At 35.2% G+C, this 26,346-nt stretch overlaps 1 protein-coding gene across 13 annotated transcripts in view; it reads right to left on the bottom strand.

Annotated features, from left to right (window-relative positions):
* Window positions 1-26,346, bottom strand: part of GOLGB1 (golgin B1) — a 103,494-nt gene that overhangs the window by 50,908 nt on the left and 26,240 nt on the right. For 5 of the 13 annotated variants that reach the window (XR_005059909.2, XR_005059910.2, XM_017676608.3 and 2 more), the window contains 9 exons: window positions 22,236-22,330; window positions 21,420-21,572; window positions 21,056-21,208; window positions 17,243-17,371; window positions 14,262-14,387; window positions 12,049-12,171; window positions 10,840-10,953; window positions 9,000-9,402; window positions 7,830-7,945 (listed from right to left, as the gene is read on the bottom strand). Coding sequence is in view for 11 of the 13 variants with exons in the window: in XM_017676608.3 (XP_017532097.3) it covers window positions 7,830-7,945; window positions 9,000-9,402; window positions 10,840-10,953; window positions 12,049-12,171; window positions 14,262-14,387; window positions 17,243-17,371; window positions 21,056-21,208; window positions 21,420-21,572; window positions 22,236-22,328 (1,410 nt within the window). In the remaining 2 variants the exon portion in view is untranslated. Of the gene's footprint in view, window positions 1-7,829; window positions 7,946-8,999; window positions 9,403-10,839; window positions 10,954-12,048; window positions 12,172-14,261; window positions 14,388-17,242; window positions 17,372-21,055; window positions 21,209-21,419; window positions 21,573-22,235; window positions 22,331-26,346 lie in introns of those variants that run through there. The other 8 variants (XM_017676572.3, XM_017676592.3, XM_017676616.3 and 5 more) reach the window with 8 other exon arrangements.

The raw sequence follows: 26,346 nt of genomic DNA, 5'->3' as shown, positions 1-26,346 counted from the left end.
ATCTTTGAACAACAATGGACAGAAAAAGATGTCTTCAGACATACAAGAGCTTTAAGAACCACTACCAGCATACACACACCACACACACACAAGTTAAAGGAAGTCCTTCAGGCAGAAGGAAAATGATACCAGATGGATATATGAAACTACACCAGAGATCAGAAAACTTTGGAGGACTTCCACCTGGTTTTGTAAATAAAGTTTACCTTTTTTACAGCCCCATCCCTTTGTTTACCTTTGTTCTATGTTCACTCCTCTATAATGGCAGAGCTGAGAAGCTGCAACAAAGACTGTATGTTCCACAAAGCCTAAAATATTTATTGTTTGATGCTTTGCAGAAAAAGACTGCCAATCCCTAATCTACCCTAAAGAATGAAAAGTACCAAATGGTAACTGCAATGATAGTTAAGACTTATTTTCTTATTTGAATCTCCTTAGATGATAACTGATTAAATAACAATTTAAATAGCAATTTGTTTATACATATATTTTTGTATTGTTTGTTTATAATACATGTACAAGTAAAACACAATAACATAAATCCCAGAAGGAAGAAATGTAAACATATGATTGCAAGTTCTTATTCTACACATGAAGCAGCATAATATATTATTTTAAAATGTTATAATTAATTATAAAATATTGGTGTAATTATATTATAAAATATATAATTATGTGAATATAATTATGTGAAGTTAAACTGTGATAAAGATGGAAACTATAATCCATAATGCAGTCACTAGAATAAGAAAACAAAGAATTATAGCTAATAACCTGAAAAGGGGGAAAAGCAGAATCATAAAAAGTACTCAACCAATTTATTAAAAGAACAAAAAAGCAGAAAAGGATAAGAGAATAGTTGGAAAAATACAAAACAAATAGCAAGGAGAGAAACTTAAAATTGTATCAATTATATTAAAAATAGTTTAAACACTCTAAAAGGCAAAGATTGACAGATTGGATGAGAAGTAGGATCAAACTCTATGCTGCATATAAACACTGCAATGTAAATATAAAGACACAAATAAGTTAAAAGCAAAAGAATGAAAATAAGATATACTATGTTAACACAAGTCAAAATAAAAGTGGAGTAGCTGTATTAATATCAATAAAAGTACATTTTGGAGTAAAGAATGTTACCAGGGATAAAGAAGGTCATTACCTAATGATAAGTGACTTAACCAGACCTTAACAAGATCTAAAAATCCTAAATGTTTAAGGCCTCAATAACACAGTTTGAAAACACATGATGCAAAAATTGACAGAACAAGGAAAAATAGATAAATCGACAACTACAATCTGAAATTTCAATACACTTCTCAATAAATCAGAGAACAAGTAGGTAGAAAAGCTGCAAGGACATAGTACACATGAATAACACTATCAACCAACCTTACATGACTTACATTTATAGAACATTCAGCCTACATCAGACTGCACATTATTTTCAAATGGAACACTTAACCAAAATACTGACAATATCCTGGGCCACAGAAGAATCTCAATCAATTCTGAAAGATTCAATTTCTACAAAGTATATGCTCTGACCGAAATGGAATTAAATTAAAATTAATTTTTAAAAAAGAGCTCTAGATGTACCATGCCCAAATATTTGGAAATTAAGAAACCCAGGGAGTAAAGAAGAAATCAAAAAGGAAATTAGTATTTTGAGTTGAGTGAAGATGAAAATACAACGGAATCTGGAGTAGCCAATGCAGATTTTTAGGAGAAAATAGCACAAAATACCTATATTAGAAAAAAGAAAGGTCTCAAACCATGGCCTCAGCTTCCACCTTAAAATGCTAAGAAAAGAGGAAATCAAATCTAAAGTAAACAGAGGAAAGGAAATAATATGTTCAAAGTAGAAATCATTAAAATAGAAAAGAGAAAACAATAGAGAATCAATGAAGCCAAACTAGGGTTTTTGAGATCAGTAAACCTAGTAAACTTTGGGTAGTGTAACTCATTTAGGAAAAAAAACACAAATTACCAATACCAGGGAATGAGAGAGGTGGCACCACTACAGGTTCTACAGATATTAAAAGGGTAATTAGAGACTATTATGAACTTTATAAAGTTGACAGTTTAGCTGAAATGGACAAATTTCCTAAAGGATATAAAACCCAAAGTTCAATGAAGTAGAAGTAAAGAACACAAGCAGCCACATAGCTACTAAACAAATAGAATTTATAGAGAAAAATGCTCCCACAGAGAAAACTCTAGCACTAGATAGCTTCATTGCGAATTTTCACAAAACATTTAAGAAAGAAATAACCCCAGTCTATACAAAATCTTTAAAACAAACTGAAGGAATCATTCCAATTCATAAAAGGCCAGTATTACTCATATAGCAAAACCAGAAAAAGATATTACAGAAATCTACAAACAGAAAATATCCCTCATAAACACAAATACAAAACTTTAAAACAAAATTTTAACAAATTGAATCCAACAAAATAGAAGGATAATTTATTATTACCAAGTGAGGCTTATCCCTGGAACTCATACACTGATGGCAGGAATGTAAATCACGTATTTCCAAGATTTGTTACTGGGAATTTAAATGTTTAGTATTTTTAGGTCATTTATCACTATGAAATGATCTTTCTTACCCCTGGTGAACATTTCATCAGAGGACATAAAATCATAAATACATATGTACTGAATTACAGATTCAAATTACAAGGAAGCAAAAAGTGAGAGTTAAAGTACAGACAATTCCAGAATCCAGATTTTAACACCCTCTTAGCAACTATTTCAACTAGACAAAAATCAGTCAAAACAAAGATCTGAAAGATACTTAGATCTAAGTGATACCTGTAGAACATCATGTCCAATAACTACAGAATATATATGTGCTCTACAAGTACACAACGCATGTTCACCAGCACAGACCATATGCTGTGATAAAACAAGTCTATAAATTTCAAAGCATTTAAATCATACAAAGCATATTATCCAATCACAATGAAATTAAATTAGAAATCAATAATAAAGAAATAAAACCAAATTTCTGGTATTAAATAACATACTTCTACATAATCCAAGGTCAAAGAAGAAATTACAAAGAAAATTAGAAAACTTCAAAACTGGATGATAAAAAACACAACATATCAAACTGTGTGCTTCCAGGGAACTGTATGATTTTAAATGTTCATATGAGAAAAGATCTGAAATCTTTGATATGAAGTTTCACCATAAGAAACTAGAAAAAGAAGAGCAAAGTAAAACCAAGTAAATAGAAAGAAATACCAAAGAGCTGAAACCAACGAAAGTGAAAACAGACCAGCAATTGAGAAAATTAACAAGGCCAAAACGTCTTTAAGAAGATATTTTTTAAGGTAAATAATTTTCTAGTTAACACTGCTCAAATGAAGAATCTGAAAAAAAACAAAACAAACATAACAAATGAACAAAACAGAAATAGACTCATAGACACTGAGAAGAAACTGGTAAATACCATGGAGGAGAGATGGGGTCAGTTTGTGAAACAGGTGAAGGGGATAAAAAGACACAAAATCTCAATTATAATGTAAGTTAATCATGTCGATGAAAGTAGAGCATAGAGAATATAGTCAATAATACTGTAATATCTTTCTATGTTGACAGACAGTAACTACGCTACTGGGGGTAAGCACTTACTAATGTAGATAACTGCTGAATCACTTTTGTATACCTGAAACCAATACAATATCATATATCAACTGTATTTCAATAAAAGAAAACAGAAAACTTCTCAAGAAAAAGACACAAATTAGGGAGATGTTGGTCAAAAGGTACTTGGAGTTAGAAGGTGAGCAAGTACTGGAGAGCTAATACACAGCACTGTGATGATCTATTGCGTACTTCAAAGTTACTGAGGGACTAGATCTTGAATGTTCTCACCACAAAATAACAATGATAATTATGTGATGTGATGGAGTAATTAGCTAACACTATTGCATGATCATATTGTAATCACATTGCAATACATGAAATCAACACATTGTACACCTTAAACTTTTAAAATGTTGTATCAATTGTAATCTCAATTAAAAAAAAACATTAACAGGAACCAGGGTAAGGGTGGGACCACCACAAAACTTAGAGGCATTAAAAGGATACAAAGGGAATATTAAAATGAACATTATGGTAAAAACTTGACATCTAAAATGAAATGGACAAGACCTAAAACAAAAATGCAAACTGACACAAGAAAATCTTATTAGCCTTTTATCTCTAAAAGGAATTCAATTGATAATCTGGAATTCTTAATTCCAGATTCAGATTGTTTCACTGCTGAATTCTTTCAAACACTTAAGAAAGAAAAACCAATCTTACATAAACTCTCCAAAAATAAAAGGTAACACTTCCAAATTCATTTTATGAGGCCTGCACAACCCTAACATCAAAATCTGACAAAGATACTACAAATAAAGAGAAAATTATAGAACAATATCCTTTATGAATATGGGTACAAAAATCCTTCACAAAAGAGTAATAAATCAAATTCAGTAACATATAAAAAGGATAATGCTTTATGATCTAATGGGACCTATCCCAAAATTACAGGTTGCTTTAATATCCAAAAATTAAAGTACTGCACTATGTTAACAGAATAAAAAAGAAACCCATACAGTCATTTCAATAAATGCAGAAAAAGCATTTGACAAAATTCAATACAAATTCTCACCAAACTAGGAATAGAGGACAAAGTCCTCAATCTGACAAAGGACATTTATGGAAAACCTAAGGCTCGTAGCATTGCTAATGGTAAAATATGGAAAGCTCATGAATAATGCAAGTATCTTACCACTTCTATCAAATAGTGTAATGAAGGTTTAGCCATTGCATAAAAAAGAAATAAAGGCATAATGATTAGAAAGGAGTATATAAAGCTCATCTCTTTTTTGCAGATGACATGACTGTTTATGATGAAAACCCTAAGGAATCTACAAAAAGAGACTCGAATTAATAAAAGGAATGTTCATCAAGCTCATACAAGTTACTAAGGAAAATTCAATTGCATACTAATATTTTTGCAGCACAGTTGGAAAATCAATTTAGAATAATTCCATCTACAATAACATCAAAAAACATGAACTACTTCGGAATAAATTTTTAAATGCGCACAACTCCTACAATGGAAACAACAAAACATTGCTGAAAGAAATTAAAGATCTAAACATAAGTGAAGAGCTATACTACACTTACTCATGGATTGAAAAGCTAAATAGTGTTAAGATGTTAATTCTCTCTAAATCGATCTACAGATTCAACACAATGCAGCTCAAAATCCCATCCAGCTTGCTTTTTAAAAAAAAAACACAATCTAAGAAAGCTGATTATATAATTTCTGTGGAACTACAAAAGGCCTGTGATAACTACAGTAAGCTTGAAAAGAAGAACAAAATCAGAGGACTTATCCTACCTGGGTTCAAGAATAACTACAAACTACAGTAATGACAAGGGTGATATTGGCACAAGGACTGACCAATAGATCAATATAACAGAACAGAAAGTTCAGAAATAAACCTAGTAATCATTTGATTTTCAACAAAGGTACCAAAGCAATCCAATGAGGAAAGTAGGGTCTTTTCAAGAAATGGTACTGAAACAACTAGATATCCATATGAAAAAAAAGATAAACCTTGACTCTTATCATACAGCACAAATTTATCTTACAAACAAAAATTTACGTGAAGTTGAGACTTAACTGAAAGTTAAAACCATAAAGCTGCAGAAAACTTAAGAGAATATCTTCACGACTCAGAGTTAAGCAAAGATTTTGTAGACAGAACACAGAAAATGTAACCATTAAAAATTGATAAATAATAGACTTCATCAAAATTATAAAATGTCTGCTATCTAAAAGACATCATGAAGAATATGAATAGGAGACAAAACACAGTATGGGAGAAATTAGTCACCAAACATATTTGATAATAAAAACTGACATTTGGGATATATAAAGAATTCCTGCAAGCTGATAATGAGACAAAGAACTTGATTTAAAAGATGGGAAAATGACTTGAAGAGACAGTCTGCCAAACAAAAGTAGATACATAAATGGCCAAGAATCTCGAGAAAAATTGTTCAGCATCATTTGTCATAAGGGAAATGCAAATAGAAACCATAATGAGATACCACTACACAGCCATTAGAATGGCTAGAATTTTATAAACTGACAATACCAAGGCTTGGAGAAAATGTGGAACAATTGGAACTCTCAAATATTTTAGGTGGGAGTATAAAACAACACAACCACTTTGGAAAAAGATCTGACAGTTTCTTATAAAGCTAAATGTAAATTAACTCTATGGCCCAGGAATACCTCAACTAGAATTTACTGAAGATAAATTGAAACATGTCCACACAAATACTTGTAATAGAATATTCACAGCAACTTAATTCCCAATAGCCTAAGCATGAAAAAGCCCAGTTACCCTTCAGCAGGAAATCACAGCACAATCATACAAAAGGAAAACACAGTATATTTATAAAATGAAATACTTCTCAGTAACATAAAAGAATAAATTGTGATATATGGATGAATTTCAAAACATGCTGAGTGAAAGAAGCTTTATATAAAGAAACACATTGTATGATTACATTTATGTAATGTTAACACGCAATTTACCTATGGTGAAAAACTAGAACATTGGTCTCTGGAGGGGAAAGGTGTGGGTTGGTTGCAAAAGGGTATATAGGTACTTTGTGGAGTACACTGATATATCTTGATAGGGATTTTTAACACAGGTGTATGCATTTGAAAACTCAATTAATTGTACACGGATGCACATTTCATGTTTTGAAAACCTTACTTCAAAAGAAAAAACTATAAACAAGTATTAAAATCTAATTGATGATATGCATGCTGAAATATTTGAAGAAAAACGTATGGATGTGTACAACTTACTGTCAAGTTTATAAAAACTTAAGATGAACTGGTAGATGGATAACTGAATAGATTATTTGATAAAGCAAATAAAGCAAAATGTTGATAAAAGGTACATGGTGAGTATACAGATGTACATTATCAAATTCCTTCATATTTTTGGAATTGCTGTAAAATGTCTTAACAAAACATTGGGAAAAAAAGTTGAAAATGGGAAAATAGAAGAGATTGGAAAACTTAGATGTTAGAAACCATGAAACAAAAATTTTTATCAGTACACAGTATAGCCCAGGAACCACGGAACTCTGCCAGTCACTATGTCTGTCAGTTTGTATAGGTGTAATCTGATAATGGAGGTGAACGAATCCTGCTTGATGCAAGCCAATTAAGATCATCAAATTAACTCCTTGTCCTGATATTCATGCTTAAGAAGCAGCCTTCTGGTGATTACAATCTAGCTTCCCACAGATATTCTTATAGAAGAGAGGATGTACTGGTCAGTCAAGAGTCACTTGGCAACTGAAATTTTTTACTGTTAATTAATTAATGGGAGCATTATGACTTCTATAATAGGCTTACAAATTTGGATAGACTGAATCTAGTACATTAAATCTGACCAAATCTCAGTCTGCCAAAAAAAAAACAAAATTGACTTCTCACCTGAGAAAACTGATTATGGATCAAAAATAATGATGTATCTCCAACACAGGTTACTAAGAACTTAGAATCAGAAAGGCTCCTAATATCATGGTGCTTCATAACTATTATTTCCTCATTATTCACTGGTTAGACACTACATTAATGCCTTCCTTTTAAAGCGAACCACTTCCAAAAAAAGCATTTTATGAGGCAGAAAAGACAGGCTTATAATACTTTCTGGAATAAATTCTCATTAGATTACCTAAGTATAGATATAGAAAAGACAGATTATATTCACAAAAAGTACCATTACCTGTGTGTCCTCAGTATAAACACCTGGGCAAGAAGTCTGAGATGCTGTTTCATGTTTTTGCAAGGTTGATTTATTTAAAAATTGGCTAATTTCTTTGGATTTTTGCTGTAGTTGATCTAAGGAAAAGAAAATAAGTCAATAGGTAAATAAGTTAACTATAAGTAAATAAGTAAAAAAAGTAAGTAAAAAAGAAATAAAATAAGTAAGTAGAAGTAATCTCTGTCACAAATCTGAAATTTAGGTTTATCTTCTAGAGATACACCAGATGTTTTTTACTCTAGCTCACTTATCTTAATTAAAATTATGATGCCAATGACAACATTTTTTTAAATCATTTAAATGCTCTGAAGGACCAAAGGGCATCTGAGTAAACCCCTTCCTTCAAAGGTAAAATGAAACGGGCCAAGACATTTCTTTAAAGTCTTTCTTTCTTTGCCCTTGAAAAATGCCTTTAGCATTTTGTATTTTCTTCATTCTTCACCAAAGTGTTATGAATCCCAAGATAATACAGCACAATTCTAAACATGAACATAGTCAAGAGGACAGCATGCTCACATAACATACTGTAATGCTCCTCAAGCGTTCTGGTTAATGTTCAGTTCTCCAAGACAGATCTTCCACTTAACTCTTTCTAATCTTTCCTTTAGCTATATGCAAATCTATTTGAATCAAATTAAATTAGAAGAAGCATGTATTACTTTAATAATAACACTTTTTAAAAAATGTTTTCTTTAAACCTTCTTAAAGGGTAGTTTTCTTTAAAAAGAACTTTTCACCTGTAAGGAAAGCATTCAGATTCATCTTTAGAAGGATGACTCCATTCAATTCAGTTCCCCTACCTATGCACCTAGATCTGGCCAGAGTGTTCCACAAATTAATTCAAATCTTACTCATTTCAGTCACTGAACCCATTCCAACCAGTCATGTTTCACATAATATTCTTTTTAATATTTGACACACCACTATCAATAGTTTTTGGTACTGTAATGGCAATTATAATATTAAGCCAGATTATAACTTCAATCAGAAACAAGACAAATGCAACAAAGAGTTCAGAAGAGATGCCTTTTGTAATTCTTCTATCAATTCAATTGGTTTGAGAAAATGTCATCATTAACAGACCCACTCGGGTGCTAGATAAGTAGTCTTCAAAAGCAATCAAATACTGACCTTCCAGGTGCTGAATGGCCTGGGCTGAACGAACTGCCTCTTCACTCTTATCTTGGAGAAGCTTTGAATTTTCATCCTTGAGAGCATCACAGGCAGAATGTAATTCTTTCTCAGTCTTTTGAAGACTCACAATGTGGGAGGTCTTCTCTTCCATTTCCGCTTTGTGCTTCTGCTCCAAAGCACTGTACTGGGACTGCAGTTCAGCCTGTGCTTGACCTACTTGCTCAAGCTGTTCCAGAAGATGATGCATTTCTTCCTGCAGGTTATGGAAAGATAATTTTCTCTCTGCCACTTCAAGTTTCATCTTTTCCATCAGAATCTTAGACTCTTGCCTTTCTGTTTCCACAGTGTTCCTTAAAGTACTACGTTCAGCTTCCATCTGCTGTAACTGCTGAGAGAGAATCTAAGAAAAAAAGGCAAAGCCTCATGAACCACACATGCATTCTTTCATGGCAGTAAACACAGTGAAGGGCATCTTCCAGGTGAAGCAGGATGCTAAGTACTCAGGACCAAACCCACAACTGCATTAAGCCTGTTTTCCTTCTTGAAACTTTGAACAGTTTGTATTTATATATATTTATTTGTGTCATTATCTTTAAATTTCTATCTCTCTCATTGTAAAATAAGTTCAATAGGGCAAGGGACTGTTTCTGTTCTATCATCATTATTATTCAGCACCTAGCACAGTATATGGCATATTGAGTATGGTATTCAATAAATACTGAATAAATGAAGGAATAAATGAATGCAGACTCTGATCTCAAGGAACTCAGAGTTCAGTGAGAGTCACACTTGACCAGATAATTGTAATACAATGACAGAGGCCACGAGAGAGAGACTTACAAAGGATTAACAGAAGCACAGAGAAATTTGCAAGAGTCACAGAGAAGTAATTATTTACATAGTGACTATTTAGTGAGAGGCAGAACTGAGACTTGGACCTGACTATCTGATGACAGACAGAGAGGGACCTTGGGATCAGGGTATTGGTTTTATTAAGATAGGAGGTATGGGAACATGTTTCTATGCAAGAAGTCCTTTTCAAGAAGAGTTGAAAATTAAGAAAGGAGATGGTTGGCTTTCTCCAGCACCATGCAGCACCCAGATGAACAAGCAGAATGTGGACTATTTGGTATCACCACCACCAATCCCACATTAGGATATGGCTACTTGGATGTGATAAGATAGGGACACAGGGAACCCAAGGACTGGTAAAAAAAAATAGTCTAAATGGTCACGCACAGGTCCACAGCAGACAGGGAAAGGAGAGAGGCTAAGAACAAACTAACATACTAGAGGAGCAAAGTGAAAGGATCATGGGATCTCAATGAGAACAAAGTCAGGAGAGTCTGAGAAAGGGAATTACAGGATGGGTCACAGTCAGGAATGAGATACCTGAGTATAAAATTTTAGAACATCAGTGTCTTTGATCACATTTAGATTCATGGGAATACTGAATGGTGGGATTAGTTCAATACAACAGAAAGTCAAGCAACAAAAACAAGCAAAAAAGGGACAGTACATAAAACACAAGAACAATTCAGGACAGAGAAGGGGTGAACTGAAAGAAAGGAAAATCATCAGAGAAAAATCTGACATTCTAGAGAAACTAGGACCCTAGACTTAAAATTACAAAGTAAAACAGCAACAATAGAAGATGTGAAATATAAGCTTCATCAGGGAAGGAGCTCACTACCACTTAAGCACAGGGTATTTCTTGGAAGAATGAATAAATGGCATCAATTCTCTGAAGACTTAATATGATTTTGTATCTGTTGCCAGGCAACTAAAGTGGAAATGAATACTCCCAGGGCAGGCAGTCAAGACCATAAGGCAGTACCTGGTTTCTCTGTTCAGCAGCAGTCAGCTCCTGCTGCAGCAAGTCCACGACCTGAGCACGGCCCACCAAGGCTTCTTCATGCTCTTCAAGCTTCCTCTGTAGCACCCTCAACTTCTGAGAAGAAAATGTTTTAGATATAATGTGCTAACAAAGGAGCATATCCTCTGCTTACCTTTTGAAATGTCATGTAGGTTTGTGGACTTAAGATTTTTGACTGCTGAGAATGACAGGTTAAAGAGTGGGACACCAGCATGCCATGCTCCCCATCCAACAGCAACAATCTCGAACTGTCTTCTCCAGAGTACTGACAACAACCGAACTCAGATACAGGCGAGTCCCTGAATCAGGGAGCCATTTTAATACTTAGAGAAAATGACACATACCCACTTTTTAAATGACATAGTCAATATCCTGCACCTAAATAACATAGATACATGTTTATCTCACTCATGAAAGAGAACATTCTCTGCAGGCAAGAAAAACCATTGCTCTTCTACTTTCATGCAGACATGCACTTGATACAACATTTGCTGAATAACAAAATCAATGATACACATATACAGTAATATTCTACTTTAAAAAGCATTGTATTCTGAAACTTTATTTCTAGTGCAATCTGAAGGATTACTTAGAACTTAGAACAATTAAATGGATCAGCCACGAAACACCACTGGAGTGCCTTAGACACTACACAACACACTAAATAAAAACAAATACCGTTGAGTTAGTAGATGATAAAACTCCAAAACAATGAAGCCAATTTTCAAAATAAACTCAACGAGTTTTTTTACACAAGAATTATTGATTAATAAAAGGCTGTAATGGTTTTAAAATCACTCCTTTTCATCTTCAATTTTTCAAAAGTTTATAACTGGCTTCATTCATCTGAAGCTTGGATCTGGTTTTTAATGCACAAAGGCAGCTACAATCAGCAAACTGAAAAGGAACCGATTTCTGACTACCACATACATTTGCCAATTAAAGTCAGCTTTTGAGTACCAACAACCTGGTTAGGGGGGTAAGAGGCAAGGTAAGGATAAGAAAAAAATAAATAAATAATACGCAACAGAAGACAAGAACACCCAAAAGCAGCCAATTAAAGAACACGCTAAGACCAAGTGAAGAGGAGGTAAGGGCAGAAAAGTGGCTGTGGTGATTTAATTACATGTTAACCAATGACAGTCATTCTACTAAGTTTTAGCAACACACCTGTTGCATCTCTGTTTCCACATCTGCCTGGGTTACTAACTGAAGCAGCTCATCTTCATGAAGACGAACCTGTGTTTCAAAGCGGGCATCTTTCTCTCGGACCACCTGCTGCATGGAACTCAACTGAAGACACACCAGAGAAACTATACAAGTTACACTCCCCAAATATCACACAAACACAACTCACAGACTATTCTCCAAAGATAAGACACTGAAAACCGATAGATAATAAGTTTTTTAAATTAAATTTTGAATGTCAAGGATGAGAATGGTGGAAGAGAGACAGTCAGGCCTCACAGTAACTTATAAAAGTGAGAGAAATCCTATTACAAAATTCAGAAGTCAGCCTAAATATATTAAAAATTTTATTTGCATAGTGACTAGGAATTTTTAAATACACAAAGGGTTTTATTTTTTAGGTTTTACAGAGACAAGAATATTAAACCTACAAAGTTAAGTTAGATTTCTGTTAAGCCCTAGACACTTCAATACCACACTTAACGCTCAATACTTTCAATGAAATTCTCATGCCCTATATAAGTAGAACTTCAAACTAATGAATCTTTTATTCAAAATTTTCTACAATTGGAAATACAAATCTCTCTTTCTATTGTTGTTTACAAATTGCTTCTACCAAAGAACTTGGTCTATTTCTAACCCAGGTAACTATTTTTAGCTATCGTAACTTGCAGACTTCTAGATCACCCTCATTGTAACTAGTTTGTAAGAGAATGAAATGGAAATAAATTGACTCGTGAACTGTTCAGTATCAGTGTTTTTGTTTTCTTTTGTGTGGGGTATGTGCATGACCGTATGTGCATACACACTCATGCACATACCCACCTGTATGTTCCTTTCCTTAAGATCTGTGGTTGGGCATGCCGGCCACTTCTTAGCTTGCATATTTTGCACTGGTCCTTCAACAAATGTTGATTTCTCAATTTGTGACATATTGAATTGACCTTGGCTCTCCTTTCAGATCGGAAACAAAAACTTCATACTTTTTTTTTTGATTATCTGAATTCTGGCATCACTATGAATTTGGAATCCTGTGTTTCAAGTGTAGGCACTATAGTCCTTCACGAGCCAAACACATCCTTTTCTGTATATGTACCATACTCTTTTTCTCTTGGGACTTTGCTCAAAACCATTCCCACAAGTGGAATATCTTCCCTCAACTTGTCAAGAGTATCATCTAGGGTATTTCTTGGAATCACAGTTTTGTCTAAATACTAACTTTTCCATGCAATCCCCCTTGGCTGTCATATTCAGTGACCTCTTTCACCTTTCAAAATACTTGTAGTTTGTGCTGATGCTTACATTATGATGAATCTGTTAATACATTGATATATCTTGGCTTTCCATGATTTAAGCCACTCAGTAAAAATCATATTTTGTATTTATCCATCCTACACTGTATATAGTGCCTGCACATAAAAAGGACAAGGTAAAAGCTAATAGGTAAAAGGATTATAGGATATACAATTTTAACTGTATACACAGCAGTAGGCCATCAAAAGACAGAAGTGTACCACTAATACTACAAATTACCAATAAAGTAAACACCAATAAGATTAGCTATTATGCAAAGGTACTTTAGGGGAGAAAAAAAGTGTTTCATGGGTCAGCAGCATTCCCAAAGGAAAACTCTGGTGGTCAAATTGGAAATTTAGAAAAGTAGAGAGAAAGAGTGAAGGATGCCAGTCCAGTCTGGTCCTGATAGCAGAAATAAGTATGAAGAAGAATGTCACATACTGATGCCATTTAACATTGAATAAAATGACCTATGTACCACTTTCTCATTATATACTATGTAATCTGATGATGATTTAACTTCCTATTAAGATTTTACTATAGGGAAAGAATGGACCTAATCATTTGTATTTCTTTTGGTTTATCTATCAGTCTCTTTTGAACTTAGCATGAGCTCATTCCAAAGCCAAAGAATCTGTGTGCTTTTAAGTCATGTTTCTGGGCCTGTAGAATTAAGAAACAGCCATTAATTATGCCATGGCAAATTCATCAAGATAACTAATACTTCTAATTTCTTCTACTACCATACCTTTCTAATTTTTACATTCTAGTAACATTCTAGCTACTATACATTCATCTATGAAGGTTTTTAAAAGTGACTGAATTGACTCATCATGTAATAACCAGTTAGACTTTCATGATCCTTTATTCTAGTGGTAATGAGGTACCTTCCCCCCTACCTGAGCAGCTTGTTCTGCCTGTGTCTGGCTGAGCTGGGCTTGCAGAGTGCCAATGAGATCCTCCTTCTCTTGGAGTTGTTGCTTCATCATTAAAAATTCTTCCATCTCTGTTGAACTCTTATCAAACTGCAGACACAGAAGGAAAAAGTATTTAAGCAGAAGAATTAGCACTTGTAATTCTTTGACCTCCTTTCTCATCTGCCCCAAATACCTACCAATATCCTCTAATTTCCACCTAACATAAAAGGGAATTCCATGTACTATGGTTTTTCAGAAGTAATTATCAAAATTATTTATCAGAGAAGGATAGAAGCAATAGTAGTGGTTTTCTGATTTCTCTGAATCCTCTAATAGAAACAGACTGTACAACTTTTTGATTATCTGAATTCTGGCATCACTAGAAAGTAAAACCAAAAGCCACAGACAATATTTATAATGAAATTATGAAGATAGTGCTACAAACCCAAAAATACAAGTAGTAGGGACAAACGACCAAAGGCAGAAGACCTGCATGATATAAATGTCTCTGTGAAAGGAAGACAGCAGTAAAAGGCAACACTGATGGCTTTGAGGAAAAGCCCCAAAGAGCCAGTGAGCTCTTACTGGAAAGCACAGTTGATCAATCTCAGAACAGCAGCTTAAACTGGTGGGGCTTTTCCATTCCCCAATATGGGGTAAGTGCAATGGATCCACAGTAAGAAAGACAAAAAGGCTAAAACAATCAAGCCCCTCTGAATTCTCAAAACCCATGCATCAGGGTTGCCTTCCAAGACACAGACCTGCAATAAGAAGAAACTTCTGGGAGGGAAATAAAAATGAAGCAGAATCAGGACAACAGAAACAGGAGGAAAAGAAGGCCTATCCACATGCTGGAGAATTCATTATCAACTATCCACATGTGGCCACAGAGGGCTTAAAATATGCCTAGTGTAAATGAGCAATTTAATTATTAATGTTATCAAACTTTAAGTATAAATTATTTTTTCATTAAATGCATTGTTTTGCTTGACTGCATTTCACTTTATCTGATGAATCATGTAAGATACTCCTGAATTGTTATGCAACAATTGTGCATGTTGTTCTTAATGTTATAATAAATTGTAATAAATATATCATCTGTGTAGTTGTCAACAGATTGATTCAGTTTGAATGGTTTTTTTCTACACACCTATGTAATACTCTATCATGTTTATTTGGATACTTTATGCAGACAGCATGAGTCACAGTTGAAACTCACACAAAACATAATTGGTAATTAAATTTAAATACTTACTATTTTTCTAGCTCAAAAATAAGTGCAGATACACTTTTAAGTTTAAAATAAAGGGATGCTACTAATGCATAATTGATTCCTTTTTATTTCTAAGTAGCATTTCATTATGTGAAAATACCAGTTGTTTATTCACTTGCTGATAGACATGTGAGTTGTTTCCAGTTTTTGGTTATTACAAGGGAAGCTCCTATGAACATTGCATATACAAAGGACACACATGTGCATTATCTGGACATATGCTTCCATTTCTCACAGATGCTTTGAAGTTGATATGCTTTTCAAAGTCAAATTAATTATCCTACAAATAATGAACCACTTTCTCAATGTGAACACAGATATTAAAGGAAAGTGATGTTTCAGCACTTGGTTCAGTTACTGGAAAGCTTCTAAGTACGGCTGGAACAACTTAAGCATATGAATCTTACTTTCTCAACTAGAAATTTTATGATACCTAAACATAGACATAGTATTTCCAATGAAAATTTAGCATACAAATTGAGATATAAGGTAAAATGCAAACCAAATTTCAGGTTTAGTGTGTAAAAAAGAATGAAATAACACAAAAATATTACATTAATCTTGAAAGTGTATTTTTCATATATTAGACTACATGAAATACATTGTTAAAATTAATTTTACCCGTTTCTTCTTTACTTTTTGTAATTTAATAACAATAACTTTTTGTAATTTGTAAACTAAAAATTTATAAATTATACATGTGGTTCACATTATACTACTATTTGGCAATACTGATACAGACAAAAGTGAAGGGCAAAAGGAAGAAAACCAGGAAACCTCAGAAATTCAGCTTCCATTATCTTAGAACACAGTACACACACACACAATTAAAGAGAGAGGTCTGCTAAGCAAAAAAAGTTGTCCTGTGAACTAAGCTTCCTTCTAAAATTTAGGAAAATTAATTTCACACAAAAATAAGGAACATAAAAGGATCAAGGTCAAGCACCATACAAAGTTACTATAAAAAAGATTGAGGAGCAGAATAATACACTTAGAGGTGACACAAACATACTTCAGTCATGCTCAAAAAAGAAACCAAACTTGTAATCTATTTCAAAGGTGTTTAAAAAAATTAAGAATAACATAAGACATGCAAGAACAACATAAATCACAATCAGAAAAATTCAGAAATGAGATGACAGAATTCAGGGAGAATGTGATATAAAAGAAAAAAATTAACTTCAGAAAAAAACGATGAAATAAAAAGGAATGTAAAAGACAGTAAACACAAAATAGGATGCCTTAAGTGAAATTAAAAAAGAAGAAAATTTTTTTTAATGAATAGATAAAAAGGAATTGAGAGCAAGTGACAAATATTAAAGATAATCAAAGATGGAAGTTATGGATGATAACAGAAGTCCCTAAAGAAGAAAACAGACCATATACGAAAAGCTATATAATTCAAGAAAACACATCTAAAATAAAAATAGGTAAAGCCATATATTGACAGAGCATTCTGGGTATTTACAAATATCAATAAAGAATGACAAACACCAATGCAGAGTCTAGTAAAATTTCGAGACTTCTGACGTAAGGAAGGGGAGGAAGAGAATCAAGGGAAGAAGTAAGGGAACTGATAGATACATAGATGAATACCCTTTGGCATCAAGAAAAATGTATTTGTCTTAATAAACCATTGGGCTTTAGTAATTCATTAATTCCATGATCATGAGGTGACTTACACCCCTACCTGTGTGGCTTGCTCTTCCTGTGCCTGGGTAAGCTGGGCTTGCAAACTACTAATTAGTTCCTCCTTCTCCTGGAGCTTATGTTTCATCTTATCTACTTCCACCTCTTCCTCTGTAGAACTCTTGTCATGCTGAAAATGCAGGAGATTAATTCATTTATTTAAAAGAGTTACAATATATATTTGATCTTTTCCTCTAACTTGCCCTAAACAACTATTTGATTATAGGGTTATCCAAAGGATGGCAGCAAGAATAACACCTAACAAGGAAGGAATCAGAATTTTTCAGTTTCAATATGAACAAAGTAGCTCCTATTAGACTCACCCTCCCTCAGGTAACAGCTATAAACTCTGTACAAGATAGAAAAACAGCTATCTGAAAATGCTGGAGAGCAACCCAAAGCAGGAAGATACTAGAGGGGAGTAGATACTTGCAAGAAGTGGCACCAAGTTTCCCATTTTTACGGTATTTAGTCTGAGAGGAAAACCAGTCGGCAGCATGCAGAACTAAAACTTAACAGTAAATTCATGGACAGATAGTAAGTGCACTAGTTGGTGTGAGCATTTCATAATGTAGATAAATGTTGAATCACTATGTTGTATACTTAAAACAAATATTGTGTATCAACTCTACTTCAATAGAAAAAAGTAATTTAAAAAATCATAAGAGAGCCAGTGAGGGAAACTCCAAATCTTTCAATTCTATTTTTTTTCCAAAGGCTCTTCCTCAGGCTGAACCATATTCTGCCTCTCTACTGAATTCACTACCCTCAAATGAACCTAGTCTGCTTACTGAAATTACACAAAACAATTTTACACTTTCTTCCACATAATAGTCAAGCATCAGAGGATTGCCAACATTCCTTCAACTATACTTCCCATGGAATATAGAGCTCTGTAACAGGTATACAATAGCAAAAGGGCTACTGTCACCGACTACTGGAACTTAGACATCACTTAATCCAACCCTTTTATTTAACAGAGGAAGGAAATGAAGCTGTAAGATGTTGATTTGCTTCAGATCTTGAGCTTTCAAAAAAGGCAGAGTAAGGGGGGATCTCGCTTCCCAATTTCAAGCTCCACTACCAAGCCACAGTAATCAAGACGATTAGGTACTGGCACAAGAACAAACCCACAGACCAGTGGAACAGAATAGAGACTCCAGACATTAACCCAAACAAATATGGTCAATTAATATATGACAAAGGAGCCATGGACATACAATGGGGAAATGACAGCCTCTTTAACAGCTGGTGTTGGCAAAACTGGACAGCTACATGTAAGAGAATGAAACTGGATCATTGTCTAATCCCATACACAAAAGTAAATTCTAAATGGATCAAAGACCTGAATGTAAGTCATGAAACCATAAAACTCTTAGAAAAAAAACAGGCAAAAATCTCTTGGACATAAACACAAGCAACTTCTTCATAAACATATCTCCCCAGGCAAGGGAAACAAAAGCAAAAATGAACACATGGGACTCCATCAAGCTTAAAAGCTTCTGTACAGCAAAGGATACCATCAACAGAACAAAAAGGCATCCTACAGTATGGGAGAACATATTCATAAATGACAGATCCGATAAATGGTTGATATCCAAAATATATAAAGAACTCAAATGCCTCAACAAACAAAAAGCAAATAATCCAATTAAAAAATGGGCAGAGGAACTGAACAGAGACTTCTCCAAAGAAGAAATTCAGATGGCCTACAGGCACATGTAAAGATGCTCCATATCGCTAATCATCAGAAAAATGCAAATTAAAACCACAATGAGATATCACCTCACACCAGTAAGGATCACCATCATCCAAAAGACAAACAACAAATGTTGGCGAGGTTGCGGAGAAAGGGGAACCCTCCTACACTGCTGGTGGGAATGTAAATTAGTTCAACCATTGTGGAAAGCAGTATGGAGGTTCCTCAAAAAACTAAAAATAGAAATACCATTTGACCCAGGAATTCCACTTCTAGGAATGTACCTTAAGAATGCAGCAGCCCAGTTTGAAAAAGACAGATGCACTCCTATCTTTATCACAGCATTATTTACAATAGCCAAGAAATGGAAGCATCCTAAGTGTCCATCAGTAGATGAATGGATAAAGAAGATGTGGTATATATACACAATGGAATATTATTGAGCCATACATAAGAAGAAAACAAATCCTATAAATCCTACCATTTGCAACAACATGGATGAAGCTAGAGGGTATTATGCTCCGTGAAATAAGTCAGGCAGAGAAAGACAAGTATCAAATGATTTCACTCATTTGTGAAGTATAAGAACAAAGCAAAAACTGAAGGAACAAAACAGCAGCAGACTCACAGAATCTAAGAATGGACTAACAGTTAGTTACCAAAGGGAAAGAGACTGGGGAGGATGGGTGGAAGGGAGGGATAAGGGGAAAAAAAGGGGGGGCATTACTATTAGCAGACATAATGTAGATAATGGGGGGGGGGGCACAGGGAGGGCTGAACAACACAGAGAAGACAAGTAATGACTCTATAGCATCTTACTACACTGATGGACAGTGACTGTAACAGGGTACGTTGGGGGGGACTTGGTGATGCGGGGAGTCTAGTAAACATAATGTTCCTCATGTAATTATAGATTAATGATACAAAAAAAAGGCAGAGTATAAAATGGGTAACTTAAAAATCTGACAACATAGCACAGAGAAAATTAGAAGAAACAAAGCAACATGGGGAAAAACAGGTTGGTGCTACCACAGCCAAGGGAAGAAAGAATTACTGAGGAAATCCCAAAAGGTAAGAAAATCAAGATGAAGAAGTTATTTGAGGAGAATGAGAAAAGCTTCTAAAATAAACTTCAAGAAGTTAAATAAGGCTATCATTGCAGAAAAATAATGCCTTCTGAGCATCAGACCCAGACAGGAAAAACTAAGCAGAGTACCAGGGAGCTAAGTAGTAACCCCAAGGGTTGTGCATAAAGAATCAATTAAAACCTCATTTCCCATGACCTAACACATTGTTGATAAGAATACTAGTGGGTCAAAGGGCAAAATTAAGAAATAAATAGATTCTTATGCAGAGTAACATATAGGCGAACTGCAATGTACACGTGTGATATGCCAGCCTCCATACATTCTAGGCCAAACTCTCAAAAAAAAAAAAAAAAACAAACTAAGTGTCTTGCTCTTTAAAGGGCCGGCTGAATGTGAATATTTGGGATTCAACCAAAGAGGAAAAGGTAATCAAAATGAGTACTGGCACGATGCCCCATTCCTCAAAAGATACCACTACCACCTTTCCTTACTTCTCTATCCCCAACCTTAGACTGTTGTGTTGATGGCAGTGATAAACCTAGAGAGTACCTCTTACAGGGAACCCAAGGCAATCTAGCTGATTTAGCCCAAAATGCATGAAATTCATCCACTACTATGTGGCTATATGAGGACAGAGAATATTCTGTTTCAAGTCACTGAATTAAAGAATTTCAGAGTTGGAAGAAAGTTTGAAGACCATCTAGTTTAATCTAACCAATGATGAAACTTCTCCAAAAGGTATATGTCTCTCCTATCTACATGCCTCACTTGGGTATTTATTTCTTCCTGCCAGCCTTTTAAATTCTCTGAAACTCTAGGTCACAAGTGGCATTTCATTTCCATGTCTTCTGCTGGCCTTGTATTCTATGTGCTGCCCACAGCCCAGCTATAATGCAAGTTCAGTAAGAAAGGACAGTATTTAGTGCTGCACTACTCTAGCTTCATAAATGTTTATACTTAGTGAAGATCTGCCATAATGCAAGGCTTTTTCCATTCAGGAAATCTGCATTATACCCAGTCACCATACCTTGGAGAGTTGCTCCTCTGACTGAATTTCTGTGGGCAGAACAGTCCCTCCTTGTGCCTTCATTTCTTCTATGTGTTTATTCAAAGAAGTTAATTTGGCCTTAGCATGAAGTTTTAGCTTTTTTATTTTGTTATCAGCAGCTTTTCTTTCTTCCTGTCAGAGAACAATGATGTATAAATACAAAGATGTTTATTCGTTACTTACCTAGCACACAACAAAAGTTATTCTCAATAGGCATCACATGACAGTATGAGGGAAATAAGAATCACATTCTCTAATAACCTAAGTGAGGAGAAAAGTCCAAGTGAGTGTTCTGTCCATCTTTTATCAAATGCTCGACAAAAAAGGAGAAAAATCATGATACCTGTAAAACTTCATCCTTCTGCTGGAGTTGAATATCCTTCTGTCTAATGATTTCTTTCAGTTCCACCACCAACTGCTCTGCATAAGCCAGGCGCTCTGCAACATCCTCTTGTGTTCTATCATTAAATTCCATGTCAGATTCCTGGGGTAATTCCTAGTATTCAGACAAAGAGTTAAGTGTTTAGACAAAATGTTAAGCATTTTCCAAACATTATCTCATTTATAGTATTATCCTAATTCTACAAAGGAGAAAAAAAAGGGGGGGGGAGGCAAAGATCACAAACCACTAAGTGGAAGAACCCAAAATTAAAATTAGGAGAGCAGTTAAATAAAATTCTCTTAACTATGAGGTAATAATGCTTGTCTTTTCAGAAAACTAAAGGACTTCTTTTGATTTCTTATGTGGCCTTCAGAAAATACAATACAAACTACAAGAGAAGTGTAGATAAATGTACAATAGCAAACAGATGTTCCCAAACCCAAAAGGTGCTCCAGGTCTGCCATTTATCATTCTAATCTTTCCCAAGGAACAGGATATATACCCAAGAGGAGTTCAGTCAATCTAGCACCAAAAAGGCTCAGGGGCACAAACAAGAAAGATCTTCTGAACTTCATCCAAGATTTGACTCCCTTCACTGTGGCTCTTAGGCTACAAATGTACAGGAGAAAGATCATTTATAAAGTATCAATATTTTTCTTGATCCTCTCTTCCACCTAGCACAAGGAGGCTGCTTTCACTCTTCCACCTTAAATTCCTTTCCTCAGAATCATACGAATATATGTCTCATCAGTTTAATTCAGAAACAGAGGTACTCACAGAGTCTAAGGAAGCCCTCATATTCTGATCAGTGTCATCTCCTGATAATTCATGCAAAACAACATTTGCTAATCCTGACAACCGGCTCAGCATTTCTGCAGGAATAGAAAATGTAAGAATCGGCAAGATGGATATAGGACTCCCCTATATTAGTAAACACATTATCTATAAGTGAAATAAGAAAAATGTATAAGTGATATATATTAGATACAGACTGTGCATGAGATTTAAATCACGATCACTAATATTTTTTAAATAAATCATAATTTTGTGGTAAATAATGCTCTTTACAAGTTATTTTTAATACCTCTTCTTTCATCATAATTTCATTTAGAAACAAACTTCCCCTACCAGACTGTTATTCTCTCCTATTTTGTCAAATAAACTCTGTGACTCAGAAATTGTTTTCTTTTTATGTGCCCTTTGAATCCCATTCTTTCAGGAAGGTTTCCTGATAAACTGTGGGTTTTGCTAACGTTAAAATATAATCCAAAAGATGGCGGTGTGAGAGAAGAGACAGAGACTTCCTCCTAAAACTGGATACAATTAGAAAATTTAATTGGCGCAACTAATCCTGAGAGAGCAACAGGAAAGAGGACGCGTCAGACTGCACACACCTGGAGAAAAGAGCAGACCTCAGCGAATGGGGTAGCGTACCAGAGCTGTGGCTCCGCGGGACCCGAGCCCCTCTCCCACCCCAGCTCACCAGCAGGAGGAAGAGAAACGGAGAAGGGAGGGAGTGGAAGGCTTGGGACTGCTGAATACCTAGCTCCAGAAATCTGCGCTGGGAGCACAAACCTACATTTCATGGTGCTTTCATGAGACTTGCATGACTACCAGGTTGGAAAGTTAATACAGGCAGAGTTCCTGGGGAGACTGGGATTCCGCTGCTTGTGATCCATATCTGCTGCTCTGGGAAAAAAACTTATACCTGTGTGCCTGGCCCACTGGCTCAGGCAGTGGAGACAGGCACAGGAGCCAGGAGGCGGGGAATAGCTCTTTCCTACCCCAAGTACTGCTCCCCTGCAACCCCGGACATTGCTTCAGGGACTCAGCAGCTCCAGAACAGAGCTTCTGGACACTAGAGGGCGCCATATACAAACATGAAACGCCAAAGGAACCTTGTCCAGAGTAAAATTGTTAATAAAACTCCCGAGAAAGATTTAAATGATATGGACCTCGTGACTCTTCCTGAAAGGGAGTTCAAAATAAAAATAATCAACATCTTAATGGAGGTATGGAAAGACATCCAAGAACTCAGGAATGAATTTAGGTCAGAGATCCAATTATTAAAGAACACAATGGATGGTATTAAAAGCAGGTTGGATATGGTGGAGGAGACAATAAATGAAATAGAAACTAGAGAAGAGGAATACAAAGAAGCTGAGGCACAGAGAGAAAAAAGGATCTCTAAAAATGAAAGAATATTGAGAGAACTGTGTGACCAATCCAAGCAGAACAATATTCGCATTAGAGGGATACCAGAAGAGAGAGAAAAAGGGATAGAAAGTGTCTTTGAGGAGGTAGCTGCTGAAAACTTCCCCATTCTGGGGAAAGAGATAGTCTCTCAGGCCATGGAGATCCACAGACCCCCTACACAAGGGACCCAAGGAAGACAACAGCAAGACACATAGTAATTAAAATGGGAAAGATCAAGGATAAGGACAGACTGTTAAAAGCAGCCAGAGGCAGAAATAAGATCACATAAAAAGGAAAGCCCATCACAATAACAACAGACTTCTCAGCAGAAACCTTACAGGCCAGAAGGGAGTGGCATGATGTATTTAATGCCATGAAGCAGAAGGGCCTGGAACCAAGATTACTTTATCCCGTGAGATTATCATTTAAATTTGAAGGAGGGATTAAACAATTTCCAATAAGCAAAAGCTAAGAGAGTTTACCTCCCACAAACAATCTCTGCAGTCTATTTTGGAGGGACTGCTATAGATGGAAGTGTTTCGAGGGTTGGATAACTGTCACCATAGGTAGTAAAATCATGGTAGGGAGGGTGGAGCAGCAGATTGCGAGGCAAATGCAAAATTAAATAGACTATCTCCAAAGCCAATCAAGGGATAGAGGAAAAGTATAGAATCTGATACCTAATACATAAAGAATGAAGGAGGAAGAAAAAGGAGGAGAAATAGAAAAGAACCTTTACATTGTGTTTGTAGCAGCATACTAAGTGAGTTAGTTAGACTCTTACATAGTAAAGAAAGTAACCTGGAACCTTCGGTAACCACGAATCTAAAAACTGAAATGACAATAAGTACATACCTATCGATAATCACCCTAAATGTAAATGGACTGAATGCACCAATCAAAAGACACAGAGTCACTGAATGGATAAAAAAACAAGACCCATCCATATGCTGCTTACAAGAGACTCACCTCAAACCCAAAGACATGCACAGACTAAAAGTCAAGGGATGGAAAAAGATATTTCATACAAACAATAGGAAGAAAAAAAAGCAGGAGTTGCAGTACTAGTATCAGACAAAATAGACTTCAAAATGAAGAAAGTAACAAGAGATAAAGAAGGACATTACATAATGATAAAGGGCTCAGTCCAACAAGAGGATATAACCATTATAAATATATATGCACCCAACACAGGAGCACCAGCATATGTGAAACAAATACTAACAGAACTAAAGGAGGAAATAGACTGCAATGCATTCACTGCAGTTGAAGGAGACTTCAACACACCATTCACTCCAAAGGACAGATCCACCAGACAGAAAATAAGTAAGGACACAGAGGCACTGAACAACACACTAGAACAGATGGACCTAATAGACATCTATAGAACTCTACACCAAAAAGCAACAGGATACACATTCTTCTCAAGTGCACATGGAACATTCTCCAGAATAGACCACATACTAGGCCACAAAAAGAGCCTCAGTAATTCAAAAAGATTGAAATTCTACCAACCAACTTTTCAGACCACAAAGGTATAAAAGTAGAAATAAATTGTACCAAGAAAGCAAAAAGGCTCACAAACACATGGAGGCTTAATAACACACTTCTAAATAGTCAATGGATCAATGACCAAATTAAAATGGAAATCCAGCAATATATGGAAATAAATGACAACAACACAAAGCCCCAACTTCTGTGGGACACAGCAAAAGCAGTCTTAAGCAGTCTTAAGAGGCAAGCATATAGCAATCCAGGCATATTTAAAGAAGGAAGAACAAACCCAAATGAATAGTCTAACATCACAGTTATCAAAATTGGAAAAAGAAGAACAAATGAAGCCTAAAGTCAGCAGAAGGAGGGACATAATAAAGATCAGAGAAGAAATAAACAAAATTGAGAAGAATAAAACAATAGAAAAAATCAATGAAACCAAGAGCTGGTTCTTTGAGAAAATAAACAAAATAGATAAGCCTCTACCCAGACTTATTAAGAGAAAAAGAGAATCAACACACATAAACAGAATCAGAAATGAGAAAGGAAACATCACGATGGACACCATAGAAATACAAAGAATTATTAGAGACTACTATGAAAACCTATATGCTAAGAAGCTGGAAAACCTAGAAATGGACAACTTCCTAGAAAAATACAACCTTCCAAGACTGACCAAGGAAGAAACACAAAATCTAAGCAAACCAATTACCAGCAAAGAAATTGAAGCGGTAATCAGAAAACTACCCAAGGAAAAAATCCCTGGGCCAGATGGATTTCCCTTGGAATTTTATCAGACATACAGAGAAGATATAATACCCATTCTCCTTAAAGTTTTCCAAAAAATAGAAGAGGAGGGAATACTCCCAAACGCATTCTATGAAGCCAACATCACCCTAATACCAAAACCAGGCAAAGACCCCACCAAAAAAGAAAATTACAGACCAGTATCCCTGATGAACGTAGACGCAAAAATACTCAATAAAATATTAGCTAACGGAATTCAAAAATATATCAAAAGGATCATACACCACGACCAAGTGGGATTCATCCCAGGGATGCAAGGATGGTACAACATTTGAAAATCCATCAACATCATCCACCAAATCAACAAAAGGACAAAAACCACACGATCATCTCCAAAGATGCTGAAAAAGCATTTGACAAAATTCAACATCCATTCATGACAAAAACTCTC

The sequence above is a fragment of the Manis javanica genome, chromosome 3 (assembly GCF_040802235.1).
Source record: "Manis javanica isolate MJ-LG chromosome 3, MJ_LKY, whole genome shotgun sequence".
In the NCBI taxonomy this organism is placed as follows: Eukaryota; Metazoa; Chordata; class Mammalia; order Pholidota; family Manidae; genus Manis; species Manis javanica.
This window is presented reverse-complemented; position numbering and strand designations above follow the sequence as displayed.